The following is a 15789-nucleotide window of genomic DNA, read 5'->3' as shown; positions in this document are numbered from 1 at the left end:
TGTGCCACGCGATCCTTGGAACTTTTTTTTTTACTTTTTAAAGCATTTTTATACCACCTATTGAGGGTCCGTTTTTGCTCCCAGAAGGCTTTCATGAAACCTGCTAGGCCAAAAACGGGGTGGTGAGGTGGAAAGAAAGAAAGAAAGAAAGAAAGAAAGAAAGAAAGAAAGAAAGAAAGAAAGAAAGAAAGAAAGAAAGAAAGAAAGAAAGAAAGAAAGAAAGAAAGAAAGAAAGAGGGAGGGAAAAAGGAGAGGAAGGAAGGACCACAAACCTGGCACTAGACGCAGCTTCAGAGGATACCTTGAAAGAGCACAGCAATCCAGGCCTGGAAGGGACCTGGAGGTCATCTAGCCCAACCCCCTGCTCCAGCAGGACATTGTTAAAGTGAGTTTCTGTCCTTTGACACCCCCAGTCACATGACCCCCACCAAGCCACACCCACAGAACCAGTAGGAAAATTTTTTTTGATTTCACCACTGACTCATGGCTCTACTCACATGAACAACAGGTGCTTGCGCAAGCACACGCACGCAAAACCACCTCCCCTTTCCCCCCTCGCCTCCCTGATCCAGGACGCCAACCCAGACTCTGTCTTAAGCAGCCCCTGAACACTGACCGGCGTGCTCTATGGCCCTTCAAAGGCTGCTTCACGCTGCATCCCCACTCGTTTCGCATGCAGGCTGCCCGTGTCAATCATCGGCTCCTAGAGACTCCTAGAGACTTTGTTTTTAACAAATCTATCAAGGAGCCAAACAATGAACATCAATAGCTGAACTAAATGAGCGCCTTTCCCTTCCCTCCGCCCCCCCACCCCCCACCCCACGAAAGCCACTTTGGGAGAGCAGCAAAAGCTGATTTAGAAGCCGCCCAAGGAAGCCGAGAGATTCTGTGTTATCTTGGAAGTTTCCGATCCTCCTTCTTCAAGATTTGGAGGGACCGTTTTCCTTTCTTCTTTTTAGGGGCAATTAGAAACGAAACGTCCCTTTTCACCTATGACACCCAGTCCCTCCTGGACAACTTCGTCTATGGACCAAAGCACCACTCGTCTTTCGTGCCCCTCTTTTCTCCTCCCCAAGACGCCAACGAGACCCTCACGCAGCAGGTGGTTTCCGTCTGCCAAGCCGATCCCTTCTGCTGGTTCGACGTCCTGACAACCGGAGACTTTGCTGTGGGAAACATCACTCGGTCATCCCACCAGCGCTTCAGGAAACTCCAGGAGAGCTTAAAACCGGGTAAACCACCCCCCTCGTCCCCTGAAATCCTCAGCAGCACGGAGGCTTCACCTCGGAGTCTGCTGCCTGCGGTCGGTGGCATTTTACACCAGGCACCCCCAATTATGTTAATGTACCTCTGCCAATCCAGCCTTCAGCTCAGTCCCATAGCAATAGGAGAGGCTTCCTGCAGCCACTGAGCACCTCCGAGTCATCCCGGCTGTGTGGGGATGCCAACTCGGGTCCTGGCAGCCCCAGTTGGTTGGAGTCGATTGATTAAACCGGGATGAACAGATAAATGGCGGTCCCAACCTCTTGGGGGGGGGGTTGAAGCAACCAGAGGGGAATTATAAGCAGCCACAATAGGTGAGGCCATGGGTGGACGGCCAGATTTTAGAGAGATGCCAAGATCTTCTGCGGACAAGGAACAGCCAACCCAGCTTATATACCAGGTGGGTGGAGTTGCCTTGCGAAGGGCACTGGTGACTCTGACCCTCCCTCATATGTGCTCTAGAGGAGAAAGGAAGAAAAGGGCAAGGGTCCAGCTACGGGCCCAGCTCAGCCCTGCCACCCAGTCACTCCTGAAACAGCCACAGACCTGACTTGGGAGGCTGCCCAAGCCTCAGCGGCTCCCTTCGGGGAAGGCGTGGTGGGGCTGGGGGGAAAGGAGGCTTTTATCTCTAGGCTTTGTATCTGCAACTTGCCTGGCCCATTGGAGGGGCCCCACTGAAAACCCTCCCGGTGTGTTTCCACCCCCCCTCCAGTGGTTTCATGCGGCTGGCTGGCTCCCCCCTCCAATGGGGAGAAGGAAGGGACCAAATACCTAGCAGGATCTATGCTCCATTTCCGCTGCCATCCCGGTTACAGCCTGGTGGGCTCAGTAACCAGGAGATGCCAGGAGGATGGGACCTGGTCGGGACGACCCACCAGCTGTCTCCCCAATGCAGGTAAGACCTTTAAACGATTCTCTCCCCTCGCCCTCCAACACACTGGATCTGAGCTTGCATGCTGGACCAAGGGGAGCAGGGAGAAGGGGGCGGGGGTCTTGTGCCAGTAAAGGGGGCTGCACAACTAAGAGAAGCTGCTAGCAGCCCTCAAGGTATCATGTCTCACCTCTGGCTTCACCGGGAAAGAAGCCCCATTGTGACTTTATGACGCATCCTCCCCTCCTAATGGGATGGCCCACTTTAAGACGGGTGCCAACACAACCCTCCTTGCGAGGCCCTGGCTCCACTTTCTCTGGGAGAGAATTGTGGGGCGGCGGGGGGGGGGGAAGCAAGGCAATCAGGGGGGTCGGAGGGGGGAGAAGAGATTCCAGGAGATCCCAAAGATTCACACAATAAAATTCAATCTGGGGGGGGGGAGAGAAGCTGGATTCACTTAAGAAAACACAGGATTGTTTAATGGCCGCTGTAAAAACGGTCGTAAAATTGGGGCCAGTCACATGGTGCATCAACCTGTGAGCAAGATTCCAGTCCCAGCTCTGGTCATAAATCAAGGACTGGCTGCAATCTGAATTTGCTTCACTTCATCACAGCCTCCAGCTCCCCATGTATGGAAGAGGGGCGGCTTCCCCCCACCCCGAGGTTTTTGAAGGCTGCCGAGGAAGGGCTTATGCATTGCTCATGGGCCCAGAGCCTCTTCGGGGTGGGGGGAGAAATACCCCGACTCCCAGTTAGCAACCCTCGTATATCAAAAGGCCTGGTGAGACCAAGACCGTCCGGGTGACGATGAAGCCAAAGCAACCCATTCCAGCTCCATCTTGACTGAGAGCAATCCCAACCATCTGTAGTCGATTCTCCACACCTAGTTCTGGTATTGGCAATAAGGCAATTATGCCTTGCAAGATACCCAGGGGTCATCTAGTCCAGCCCCCCACCCCCCCTTGCTCAGTGCAGGAATCCTCTCCTGCAGCTTCTCTGCTGATGGCCTTGGTTTTTATGTCCCAGGAACCAGCCTGCCCCACTCAGTGCTTGCGATCCTGAAGGCTGCCTTCGTCTTCTGGATAATCTGGTGACCTGGATATGGGGAAGATGCTGGAAGAAGACCCTCTCACAGCTCCCCTCTCTTCATGAAGGCAATCAAAAGAACCCCTGCTTTGGATGACCACCTCCAGCCCACCAGCAGTGAAATGTCAGGCCCCATGACCGGCGGATGAGCCCCGAACCCAGCCTCCCATTCACTCTGGGTCCAGGCAAAGGGGCTGCACATCCAGCCGGCCCTTGGGTGGGAGGGGAGGTGAAACCGTTTCATCATCAACCAAACACACAGATCACTCTGAGGCCAGGGGCTGCTCCGCAAAAAGACGGCACTGGGAGGCCGAGCGGAAGGGTGCAGGCGGGCAGCCAGGCCGAGCTGCCCGGCAGCAGCAGCAGCAGCCCTTCGGCTGGTGCCTAATGGGGTCTCCTCAAGAGGCAGGGGCAGCCCCAGACCTGCCCCTCCTTGCTTGGGGAGGGAAGGGACTCCCGGAATGACAGGATCCCAGCTTTCTCCTATTTCAGAGTCCCGTGCCAGGAGATTCCTTAGATAAGGGCCCCCTCAAACCCCGGTCCGTGGACTGGCACCTGCCCACAGCATGCCAGAAACTGGGCAGCGCAAACAAGGGATGCTCCATCCATAGGATGCAGGCAGCACATGAAACCAGGCCCCCTCCAGTCCGTGGGAAAAACCTCTCTCCACAGAACCAGTCCCTGGTGCCCAAAAGGTTGGAGGGCACTGCCCTAGATGGCTGGTTTCACACGAGCCTCATAACCGGGTCAGGAATCTGAGATCTGAAGCTAGTCACTGGTGGGATCATGGCAGCCATTTCTTCCTTGGCAGTTGAAATGAATGCCCTGACCCCATCCAGGGTGGAGCAGTCACCCCAACTCAAGTCTTCTGGTGCAGAGCCTCCAGTGGTTCAGGGCTTCCCGTCTGCAGCCCACCACCCCGAATTAGGCCTGAATTATTTGGCAGGGGCTTCCCCTGTCCTCTTCACCTGGAGAGCCAACCCTCCGTGGCTTTTCTCGTCTGTAAAAGGGAGCACTTCCCCTTTCAAGGGCCATTTCAGAAAAAGAGGCAGGGTGGCTTTGAGGACCCTTACCCAATAGCCTCTCCCCCCTCCCCGCCCCTGCGGATGTCCCAGAGGTGGAAGACCAAGGGCACAGCCAGGCAGCCTCTCCCAACTTCTGCCCCACTTCCTGCTGGGATATCTGGCACTTTCTGGAAAAGAGGGTTAAGAATCAGACCCTCCCCAAAGAAGAGTGTTTCCCCACCCCCCACCCCAGGGACAACCATACGCTTCCAAGACCGCCAGGAGAAAGACGCAGCTGATGGGTTTAAGCGCCTTGAGCAAACGGGACCGCTCTTCCCTGCCCTCCGGCCAAGGCAGAGACCCTCCCAAATGCAGCCCTCTGGATTCTTCCTGCTTTTATCATTTCTCTCCAGGCTGGCTCTCTCGGCCGGGTGTGGGGACCAGGGGTGAAATGCTATCGGTTCACGCCAGTTCAGGTGAACCGGTAGTAATAAAAGCTACCAGTTGCGTGAACTGGTAGTAAAAAAAAGCTACCGGTTCATCCGAACCAGTATTTCCGACAATCAGCTGTGCCGCATGATTTAGATTTGCTACAAAGGAGGAAATCCTGCTTTCTAGCTAATCTAAATCATGCGGCACAGCTATTTCTCCCACCCCCCACCCCCGGCTGTTCTTCTTAACTTCAAACAGCTCCTTTTTCCGCACAAAGCACATCTTTGGTGCGTACTGTGCATGTGGATACAGCGGGCGTTTGGCATGCACAGCGTGCGTTTGACACGCAGCACACATGCATGGGCAGCGAACCAGTGGCAACCAGTGGAGATTTCACCACTAGTATAGACCCACCAGTCCAATAAAGTGGCTCTTTGATGAAAAAGATACAAAGCAATGAGGCTCTTTATTGAACGCTCTTCTACAAATCACTTGGCACCAAACGACAAAGAAACGGCAGCCACAGTGGGGAGGAACATGGGACTTGTGGTTCCCTCTCTACGCAGGGACCAGCAGGGCAATCGCGCCGCCAATGAGAAAACCATGAGCTCAAAATGGGCACCGTGAAACAACAGCACAGCCGGTCGGTCGTGGGGACAGCTTTCCCCCAGCCTTTCGTGCTCCCAGTCCCAGCCCTCTGGGGAGGAGGGGGCCAGGGGCACACAAGTCAAAAAAAAATCTTGCCCTTTTTCTTAAAGAGGCCAGGTAGGCAGTGGAGGAGGGGGAAGGAGGGGGAGGAGGAGAAGGGGGGGGGGGAAGCAGCTTTTCCTTGCTTTTCAATACTGCCCCCCACCCCACCCCCCTCTTTTGGGGACTTCACTGCAGACATGCTGCCCGATGTCATGTTCTACGCTCTGCCAGCCAGATAGGAGGGCAGGCCAATTCTGATCGCCTTCTGCTAGGAGGAACTATCCAAGGCCAACCCACCTCCAGGGACTCAGAGTCTGGCCACCGCTTTCCTTTCTTGCCTTTGTGAGGTGGACGATGGTTAAGAGACAGAGAGACACTGGCTCACCCCCCTCCCATCTTGTCTTCCACACAGCCTGGCCACTTTCTGCCAACCTGCTTTCCTGCCCTTTTCTGCCCATCTTCTCTGGGGCCCCAGTTGGTAGCCTCCCCTTCCTTGACAGCAGCCAGCCTGGCGCCCCAAGGCCTGCATGGCATAACCACTCCAAGGTGAGCCCAGGGCTGATCAGAATGGGCTTCCTCCAGGCCAGCTGCTCCCCGAGGGTTCCTGTGGATTCTGGCTGGAAAGTCTGGGGCAGCCAGCCTTCCTCTCATGCCTCGGGAGGTGTTGTGGTGGATGGGAGCTGTGGCTGGCCAGCAGAGGTCTACGGCCGACCTCCAGCAAATCAGTCCTCCTGGACCTGCTGGTTGGAAGGATCGGCCCAATGCTCCTGCTATGAAAAGGGTCTCTCAGCACCCACCGGAGACCCCCTTCCTCTTCCCTGGCTTCCCCACACAGAAGGAGGGCTCTCCTAGCCAGCTGCTTGTCGCCGTCGAAGCTGGTCCAGTTCAGGAGGAAGAAGCTGCTCTTAGCCCATCTTCTGAGGCCATGTCAGGATCTCCCCCAGTTTTGTGCGTGGTTCACTGGATTCATGCAACCCCCAACAGGATGCATATCGGATCTCCTCCTCCTGGTGGTTATTGCTGAGACCGTTTGCAGCAAATGGGTCCCAGGAATACCTGACCCAGAAGCCTCAGCAGCGACGCACAAAGGGGCAGGCTGGCCACAGGACAGAGCCGTCGTGAGAGCAAGAGGAAGGCCTGGGAGCCTCCAGCTGTAGGCCGTGGCTCCTTGCTTCCTCCCTCTGTGCAGCCCATGCACCGGCTTCGGCGATGTGGATATGTGATGGGGCCGTGATCTCTCCTCATCTTGAGATGGAGGAGGGGGAGGGAGGACGGGGGGGGGGCAAGGCAGACTCTAAAGCTGGTGATGCTGGTGCTGTGGTGAGACCCAGGCCGGTCCCGGAGCCGGTCTGTTCTCAGCGGGAGGGTCAGATGATGGAACACAGAAAAGTCCATGCTTGATGGAATTGGGGTGGGGGGGAGAGACAGGGAATGCGGGGGAACCTGGATCAGGAGACGTTTATGTGTTGCGCACCCCCAGAGACTGTTCCAACTCTTGCCGGCGCTGCTGGATCTGAAAGGGGGGGAAGCAGTGGGTTAGGCTGAAGGAACCGCTGGGTCCAAGCAGAAGGGGGTTGGAGAGCCAGCCCTCTCCCCAGCCGCCTTGCCTTGCAGTAGAAGTATCTGCTCACGGCCTCCTGGGACCACGGCTGCTGGTAGAAGTCTGCCCTCCGCTCCTCTTCCGGGTTCCCCACCACATCGGTCATGACCTGCCGAGCGAGACAAACACGTCCCCCGTAAGCAAAGCCCAAAGGCGGCTCCCTTCCGGTCTCAGTGGAGAAAAGCCCACGGCTGCCCCCTCAAGGCTGGCCATCGCTTCCCCCAAAGCTCCTGAGCAGACATCGGGCCGCAAGTCTTCCTGGCGTGAAGGGGAGGCCTTGGCCATGTCGAACAACCGCTGACTATAAGGCAGGCAGCGCCCATTCATGACAAGGCTTGAACCGATTTGGGGAGAGGTGGGATTTTCAAGCAGGGTCTCAAACAGGGCCTGGGCAGCATTAGGGGAGGCACGCAGCTCGCTGAGGTGCACTGAAGGCATTTCAGTGGCAAAATATTCCCATGTTCTGCCTTTGCTTGCCTACGAATTCAAGTGCCGGAAGAAGAAGGGAGGGAGGGAGGGGCTCTGACACCGTGGCCCTTGTCACCACAAGCAGCACCATTCAAACCTTTGATATGGTTAAGCAGGCACTGGCGCATCTACCGTGTTTCCCCAAAAATAAGACCTATCTTATGTTTTTTTGGGGGGGGTTGCCACAAAAAAAAGGCACCAGGTCTTATTTTCAGTGGGGTGTCTTCCACTGATTCACCTCACTTGCACGCATCGCCCCGGTCTCTTTTTTGCTGTCAGCGGCCTTCAGGAACTTCTACGGCCGGCAAGGCTTTCCTGAAGGCCTCTGCAGCTGATAACAGAGCTCTGGATTGTCGGGCTGTGAAAGGTCTGGCTGAAACTGTCCGAAGATAAGTAGTAGGGGAGCTCTATCACTCCCCATCCCCACCTAGCTTAATTTTACCCATGCACCCTGGAATGGGAGGGGTCTTAATTAGGGCTTATTCTGAGAGTAGGGCTTATATTCGACATACCCGTGTAAAAATTAAACTAGGGCTTACTTTCTGGGTAGGTTGTATTTTTGGAAAAACACAGTAAAGTCCTCCCCCCCGCTTGTCCCACTTGGCCCTCCAGATGTGGAAGGGTAAAGCCCCCTCCTGTCCTCATGCTGCACCCAGAGCAAAGGAAGAGGAAAAAGGGGTCTCCGGAGAGGCAGCCCAGCCCCAGAGGCTGAAAGTCAGACCACAGCGCCAGGCAGCAACTCTCGTGGTCCCATCCCTACTCTGGAGCCACAAACGCCCAGAGCCACCGACCTTGAGATCCCTGCTCTGGGAGCGGAGGAGGTCCTGGATGTAGCCCTTGGGGTCTTTGGAGAAGCTCAGCATGAAGTCTCGTTGTATCTTCAGCTGGTTGATGGACTCGATGGTCTCATGGATCTGAAGCAAGGAAGCAGAGATCAGTTTCTTAACCAATCAGAAGCATCCTCCTTTGCTTCTCTGTTTCCCCAAGAAAGCGGCTGGCCTAAGCGGTGGGAGCAGCCCATCACTGGAGAAAAGAGACTGGAGGCACCTCTTGGCAGATGCCAGGATCAGCGGTCCTGTCTCTGGACAGTTGGGGCATGTCCGGGATGTCTTAGGTCAAGGGGAAACTGCTGGTATTTCATTTAGATGAAAAATGTTGATGAAAAGTAAGGCTTGCCCCGTGATCAGGCAATCTCTGGGCAGGCCCCTAAGCCCAGGTGTGAAGCTTCCCCTCAACCTGCCGTTGCCCCCTCTCCCCTGGAAGTGGCTGCTCGGATAAAAGGGAGAAGAGGGAGAAGGCGCTTGGCCCAGGTGGGCCAGACGAAGGAGGGCCTCGATTCGCTTCTGGGCTCTTAGGGATTTGGCAGCCCCCAGAGGGCGAAGGGAAGCCCTTCTCCTGACCCTCCTACAAGGTTTGGCCTCAGATTGTGGCCACACCAACTTGCCTTCTTCGGGGTCCCCCCCCCCCACTTTGGATGGTGAGGAAGCTGGCCTAGAAACAGGGAATTCTAGTCCCACCCAAGGCATGAAAGTCGGCTGGGTGATTTTGGGCCAGTCCCTCCTCTCAGCCCACCCACCTCACTGTAGTTGTGGGGGACATGGGAGGAGGAAGGAGTATTAGGTATATTGGTGGCCTTTAGAGATTTATAAAGTCATAATGGCCCGATAGAAACCTAGCCTAATATAATTTTATAAACCAGACATTGCTGGCCTGTCTCGGCTTTGTGCCCGGGCAGCCCGCCCCACCAGCGGTACCTTGTTGTCCAAGGCGGTGATCTCCTGCTGGTTGGCGGTGGAAAGCAGGAAGCTGCTCATCTGCCCTTTTAGGGGGTCTTCCACCTCCACGTCAATGTCATAGCAGGCCGTCTTCTTCTGGTCGTTGGGGTCCACGCTGAAGGAGGGAGGGAGCCTGAAGCATCAGCCCCCGCCCTGGGGAGCCTCCCTCCCTCCCTCCAGACTCCCCACCCCACGCTGCCCAGATCTGACACTCTGTCTGCTCACAAGGGGCGTGAACTGAATGGGACCCTCCACCCTTCCCCTGAGCAAGCCGGGCTTCAGGGCTGCCAATTCCCTCCGCCGCCCGACTCCCGGATGCATCTTTGGGGGTGCCGGGAAGACCTTCTGGCCGAGACAGAGCGAACCCCCCCTCCCCATTTGAAGGGAAATGATAAATGATTTGATACAGCTCCTGCGGCCCTTCTGCCCACCAGGAGGAAGATCCCAAGGAGGAGGGATTCTCGTGCCCCGGGCTCCTCCCTCTCTAAAGCAATGGAGAACACAGCCAGCACCACCCCCCAGGATCCATCGGCAGCCTCTTCGGTCCCCACCACAGCCTCCCCTCCTCTCTTGCTCAGCTCACCTGGGGAGAGGGGGTGGGGGGCAACATCACAGGGGGGACGGACAGAAGGGGTGTCCTGAATGCTGCTTTCTCTCGGGGGGGCGGGGTGTCAACATTCAGGGCGGAGCTGCCCTCACCCAGCAAAGGTGCTGACCTGATAATGTGATTGATCACGATGGGATCCGGGGGCAGCAGCAGGTTGGTCAGCCTCTGTGGGATCTCGGAGAACTTGAGCCGGGAGCAGTCAAAGATCTGGAACGGCAAATGGACAAGAACATTGGCGGCGGGGTTCACCTCAAGAAGGGGGGGGGAAGGGGGCATCGGTTCCAGCCCCCTAGAAGGGCCACCCACGTTCAGCACCAGCTGCAGGGGCCTCGTTGGGCATCGTCGCTAGGCAAGTCAGGTAGGCCAAGTGGGGCAGGGACAGAAATTCCTAGGGCAGAAGGAACAAGACCAGGCCCAGGAGGGTTACTGGCCTCGATTTCTAACCCTCCTCACACTTCTCTGGGCTTCCAGGTTAACCTGGCCATGGTTAGTCCGTGCTCTGCCAGGAAGCGCCCATGGGGTCTGGTTGCCCAGAGTGTCCGGTTCCACAGCTATTGTGGCCTGGTCCATGGGGGGGAAGGAAAGTGGTATCCCAACTGCCCCTGGCTGGAAGGTGGGGCTTAAACTTTCTCCCCCTCCCTCCCTCCCTCCCTCTCTCTCCCCCACCCACCCACCCTAAAACCCCGGCTCAGCGATCCATTGGGAGGGCCAGGTGAATGCCACCAGTGGTGGGATTCAAATAATTTAACAACCGGTTCTCTGCCCTAATGATTTCTTCCAACAACCAGTTCACCAAACTGCTCAGAAAGTTAACAACCGGTTCTCCCGAAGTGGTGCGAACTGGCTGAATCCCACCACTGAATGCCACCATCTCCAAATCGTGCCCCCCGCCCCGTTTCCCACTGACCTGCTGGAAGTACTTGTCGCAGTTGATGTACTCCTTGTCGTGGGAGTCCTGCAGCTTGTTGGTCTTGATGTACTGCCAGAGGGCCTGGATGATGGCCGAGCGGGTCTGGGTGTGGATGCCCAGCAGGCGGGCCAGGCGAGGGTCCAGCTTGAACTGGGGAGGCTGCGGACAGAGAGCCGACCCCAAGGGTCCCCTTGGGCAACTGAGGGTCTCCTTGAACTCCAGAAGGCCGGAGGGCTTTGGGGCAACGGGCCCCCCTCCGGCCGGCCCATCCAGCAGGGCCAGCCTCTCTCGCCGGTCTTCCCAACGGGGACCCCGGGACCCCTCAGCCCCAACGGCCCGTCTGCACTCGCTCCCGGCCTTCCTCGCGGTGGCTTTCCTGGATCTGCTCAAGGCTTCCACGTACTTGTTGTGACAAATAAAATCGGGTGTTATTACAAACAAAGTCCTTTGGCATTCTGGTCTGGCTGCAAAGGGCCCTCCGGAAAAGCAGCCCACAGGAATTTGCTCCACCCCCACCCCTGTTGCAGGCAGCAATGATTTATTGGCGTTTTCATTTATTATATTCGGGACCGCGAGATGGACGGCATATAAGTGGATAAATATATAAATAAATGCTGTGTCAGAGGTTGAAGCCACCCATGTTTCCATTGTAATTCTGGGCAGCGTTTGACAGTTACAACCACTCAAAAGACATCAAGAGCAACGCTGGCTGCAAACACACACACACCCCTAACAAACAAACAAACATAAGGCCAGGCTCAGCCCACCTCCCTCCCCAGGCCTGAGCGGGACAGACAGCCTTGCAGGACTCCCCAGCCCTCCAGTAACAGTGTTGGGGTCTCCCTCGCTTTGGGGAGAGTCTGCCCCAGAGGGACCGCTTGAGAGGGGGCACTGCTGGTTAAGGGGTGACCAGCAACCCCACCCACCCACCCTGTTGTGTCTACTGGGACGATGGGCAGAAACTGCCAGAGGAAACAACCTGAGCGGAAAGGGGCTTCCAGGGGGGGTGACCTTGAATCGTCTCCAGAAGCCCAGTTGCTCACAGAGCGGCAGCATCATATTATGCAACAGGGGCACTGCCCATCCCTAGCCCCCCCCCCCCCCCGCAATGCATTCTGGAGCTGTCAAGGGGGCCCCAAGGCCAGTCCCATCCATGGCAGCACACTGCAGGCAGCCGCTTGGGCAGCAACCAGGAGCCTCCCAAATGGCCCAAACAGCAAACAAGACGCACTTGTGCAAAAGGTCCTTGTGGTTACTGCTGCCCTACTCCTGTCTCCCTTTCTCCAGACAGGAGCTTTGAATTCGGGGAGAGGGACTCACATCACCCACTTTTCTGCTGGGGGCTGGGCTCCAAGAAAGACCCCCAAGAGGCTGTGGCCGAGAGCAGCTGTGAAGGAGCTTGCCTAGCGGTTTCATGGGGGGAGGAGAACGGAGGGCTCACCCGGAGCTCCTGGCAGGGGGCGGGGGTCTCTCGCGAATGCAACCAAGGCTCCCAGGCCTGAATCCAGACCAAGGGTAGTGGGGAGTCCAGCTGAACCATGTCTTCCAGGGCTCTCTGAATCGGCAATAGGATGTGTGTGTCTTTATTTATATATTATGTGTGCATGTAGAAGGCAACTGGAATCTAAAGAAATGTGTGGTCCATCCTCCACTCGTTCATTAGCTTTCCATCCACATCTCCTTCTGTTACGATCAGAATGAAGAACAGGCTTGACCCAGATGTTATGCTGTAACATGGTGTGACTTTCAGTGAATAAGCCTCAGTCTCGCACACTTTATCATACATTGGTTGATAATTCTGGCAATCAGAACTTGTGAGTGGAAAGGGAAAATGAGGAGCCCCTCTCCATAGCCTTCCCTAAAAAGGTTGGGTATCTTGCACTGCCCACTCCGGAGCCCACCCACGTTTGCCAAATGGGGTCTGGTGACACCCCACCCCATCCCACCAGGCACCACACAGCTCAGTTCCCCGGCTGCTAACACAGGAATAGAGGCAGGAATCCGGAGTCGGCTGCGGAGAACAGCTGCCGCTTCTGGGACATGCCCAGCCCTTCCTCTCCCCCGGATGCCCGGGAAAGGCTTGGCTTTTGGGAGAGGGAGGGCACCACAGCAGAGAGCAGAGACATCTGGCATGGAACTCAGCTGGAGTCGGGGTCACCACAAACTTCCCTTCCCCATATTCCCCCCCCAACTCAGCACCCCCAAAGCCCACCCCCAGACTCCCCTTCTCCCAAAGCCCCCTCCCCACCTGGTAATCCAGCATGAGCAGCAGGGTGCAGCGCACGCTGACGTCTCCCGGCCTCTTCACCTGGAAGCCGTCCGTCTCCTGGGTGGTGGGAGTCCGGTGCCACTGCCAGAAAGAGGCGAGAGGGCAGTTCTTAGAGCAGAGTTCCCCCAAACTTTCCGGGGTGGCAGCCCAGGGAGAGGGAGAAAGAGGGGGTGCCCCCCCTGCTTTAAACCAGATAAATGGCACCTCTTCGACCCGTCACCTCGTCCACCAATACTGAACCGCACAAGTCCCTCCAAAACCCCAGCATCCCCCCCCCACTCCCTCATAGGCACCCTTGGCTGCCTCCCCCTCCCTGTGTCCATGATGACCCTGGCCGCCCACTTCCCCTCCTGCTGCTTTCTGCTGGGCTTTTGCTCCTGGCAGAGGGTCCTTATGAGGAGGTACTCTCCACCTCCCCTTGGTCTTCCCTTGTGCCAGAGCAGCACTTTTGGGGGTATGAAGGAAGGCTTTTTGGGCACAAAAGAAAAGAGTGGGTTGCCTTATATTTTGGAAGATGGCGGGGGGAGGGCAGCTTCCCTGCAACAGAGGCTCTGAGAAAGGCAGGGGGAGTCCTGCATGGGGGGCAGCGGAATTGCAACAGGCAGACCCAGAGCAGGTCAGTGATCTCTCCGGGGTGTCTCAGGGAAAGGGATGAAGCAATACAAGGGCAGACCACTCTCCCCCCCCAGGTCGGGCTCCACTGAATCCCCACCACCAGCAGCCCAAGAAACACCCAGCAGGCTGAGGAAGGAGGACAGCGCCCCCCCCCCCCGTTTCTGCCTGGGAAGGTGGGGGAGGGGCAAGCTGGTTACCTCGACCAGGTGATTGTCCGGTCCATAGAGGTCCTTGTCCAGTTCAATGACCAAACTCTTGAAAAAAGAGGAAAACTTCCGCTTCTGTTTGCTGAGCTGTGGGGGGGTGGGGAGAAGAGGTGGGGGAAGATCTCCATCAGCAGACAAGGAACCTCCATGGCCTCGGCTCCTTCCCCTCCGGCTGCCCCACAGCCAGCAGCCCTTCACAGAGCTCCTCCCTTGCATCAGCCACTTTGGGGGCACCCGGCCTGTCCCCCACCGCCCCACCCCCCCGGCCCTGTCTTACGTCGTCCAATAGCTTTCCTTCCACCCGCAGCTCCCAGGAGGCGATGCTGCCATCCGAGTCGTCGGCGTCGGACTTGGCCGGGTTGAAGGTGTTAGAGATGTAGAGGCGCAGCTTCCGCTTTTGCTGTGGGCCAAGAGAGATCCCAGTGAGAGCCCCTCCCAGGGGCTCACTTGCTTCCCGGCCTTCCCAGGCTGCCTCGGGGACCCGGAGCGACCCTCCCCGCAAACTCTGGCACTGAGCGGCCAGAAGCTCAGTGGGACTTCTAGAAAGAGTAACTCCCCCGATTTAGGGGGGGAGAGGAGGTGTGCAGGGGCTGCTGCTCAGGCCCCCACCCGGGGAGGGATCCATCCGCTCCCACCTTCATGGGCCTCTTCAGGGCCTCCTGGATGTCCACCCGCTTCCGCATGATGGTCTGGTCCAGCTTCCGCTCAAAGGCCAGCAGGTCCATGTAGGCCTGAGACTCGGGCACCAGCTCTCGGATCTGGGGGATGGGGGACAGAGTGGCTGCCACACCGGAGGAGGGGGCAGGAGACCTCCCCACCTTGTTTGGAAAAGTTCCCAACCTCAGCCTTTAGATTTGCTGGGAAGGGATTCCCTCCCCCCCCCACACACACTTCTACCGTGGCAAAGGGGGGACCCACAGCTGAGTTCCCTGGAGCGGGCGCTGGGGAAAGTGGGCACACCAGGGGAGGCAAAGGGCTCCCTCCAGGCACCACAGGGCACCGGGAACCATTTGGGGCCAGCAGTTCTGCATTCCCCACCCAGAGGGCTTCAGCTTTTGTCTTGCTGACCTCTCAGCCTCCCCCACCTCATCCCCCAGATCCCGTTAGCAGCTGGGCAAGGCCCCTCCAGGAGCCGCAGGTGTCCTGCCCACCCCAGAGATGGCATTTTTGCACAGGGCCTCCTGAACTCCAAAGCTGCCACCGTGCCCAGCAGGGCCCTTCCTTCCTCTGCCAGAAGGAAAGCGGTGGCCTGTAGGGGGGGGCAGCCCTCCTACTGTTCAGCTCTTCCCCCAGGACCACCCACCTTCCTCCTCCCAAGGAACGCTGCATTATCACAGCTACTGTGGGTGGGTGGGCAAGAAGGAAATGGCAGCCTCAGCCCAGCTCCTCTGCCTCCTCCTTCCCCCCCACAAACCCCACTCCCTTCTAGCACTGATGATGTTACCTAGTTTGGTAATGAAATGTTTGCAAGAAAACAACCTAAGATCAGGGAGCACCAAGGACCTACAGTTCTCCCCCCTCCTCCTCTCCCCCCCCTCCTCCTCCTCCCCTCAACCCTGAAGCTCCTGGGGACCCCCCAAATCAGAGGGAAGCAAGCCAGAAAGCGCCACTCACCCTTTGAGGGAGGATTTTGTCTGCCATCTTCCTCCTCTTGGCACTGTGTGAGAAAACAGAGACAGATGGCCATGGTGCCCGGCTGCAGAGGAAGGAGCCCCCTCTCCCTGGCTGCTGAGCCTGGCCTCAGAAGGAGGCCTCCCATGACTTTGCCTTACAGTAGCCGCCACGGGGGGGTGGGGGGGGAAGGGCTTGGTCCCAGGAGGGTCTCTGGGGTCTCTCCTTCTCATACTCCCCCCCCCCAAGCTTTCACTCAGACTCCCAGAGATGGGGCAAGGACACGCTCCCGGTGGGTCCACCTGGCTGACCCCCAAGGTTCACTATGTTCAGCAGCTGGGTGCCAGCTGGCACACGCCTAGCAACTGGTCACAGAGGTTGA

The 15789-nt window shown here is 57.4% G+C and overlaps 2 protein-coding genes across 11 annotated transcripts in view; one reads left to right on the top strand and one right to left on the bottom strand.

The window, feature by feature from the left end:
- Nucleotides 1-5101, top strand: part of SUSD2 (sushi domain containing 2) — a 40098-nt gene extending 34997 nt beyond the window's left edge. Inside the window, exons 12-14 of the mRNA XM_034423459.3 lie at nt 960-1232; nt 1976-2158; nt 3161-5101. Coding sequence (XP_034279350.1) covers nt 960-1232; nt 1976-2158; nt 3161-3228 — 524 coding nt within the window. The 3' untranslated portion in view covers nt 3229-5101. The remainder of the gene's footprint in view (nt 1-959; nt 1233-1975; nt 2159-3160) is intronic.
- Nucleotides 5102-5103: 2 nt separating this feature from the next.
- SMARCD3 (SWI/SNF related BAF chromatin remodeling complex subunit D3) overlaps nt 5104-15789 on the bottom strand; it is a 34029-nt gene continuing 23343 nt past the window's right edge. For 5 of the 10 annotated variants that reach the window (XM_034423464.3, XM_087894404.1, XM_087894409.1 and 2 more), the window contains 11 exons: nt 15411-15453; nt 14432-14554; nt 14074-14196; nt 13788-13883; nt 12955-13056; nt 10704-11108; nt 9906-10003; nt 9169-9304; nt 8206-8328; nt 6954-7055; nt 5104-6859 (listed from right to left, as the gene is read on the bottom strand). In XM_034423464.3, coding sequence (XP_034279355.1) covers nt 6806-6859; nt 6954-7055; nt 8206-8328; nt 9169-9304; nt 9906-10003; nt 10704-11108; nt 12955-13056; nt 13788-13883; nt 14074-14196; nt 14432-14554; nt 15411-15453 — 1405 coding nt within the window. In that variant the 3' untranslated portion in view covers nt 5104-6805. The remainder of the gene's footprint in view (nt 6860-6953; nt 7056-8205; nt 8329-9168; nt 9305-9905; nt 10004-10703; nt 11109-12954; nt 13057-13787; nt 13884-14073; nt 14197-14431; nt 14555-15410; nt 15454-15789) is intronic. The other 5 variants (XM_087894406.1, XM_087894407.1, XM_087894405.1 and 2 more) reach the window with 1 other exon arrangement.

This window comes from Pantherophis guttatus, chromosome 4 (assembly GCF_059756535.1).
Source record: "Pantherophis guttatus breed Tessera chromosome 4, ASM5975653v1, whole genome shotgun sequence".
In the NCBI taxonomy this organism is placed as follows: Eukaryota; Metazoa; Chordata; class Lepidosauria; order Squamata; family Colubridae; genus Pantherophis; species Pantherophis guttatus.
Note: the sequence above shows the minus strand (reverse complement) of the source record. Positions and strands in the feature narration are given on the sequence as shown.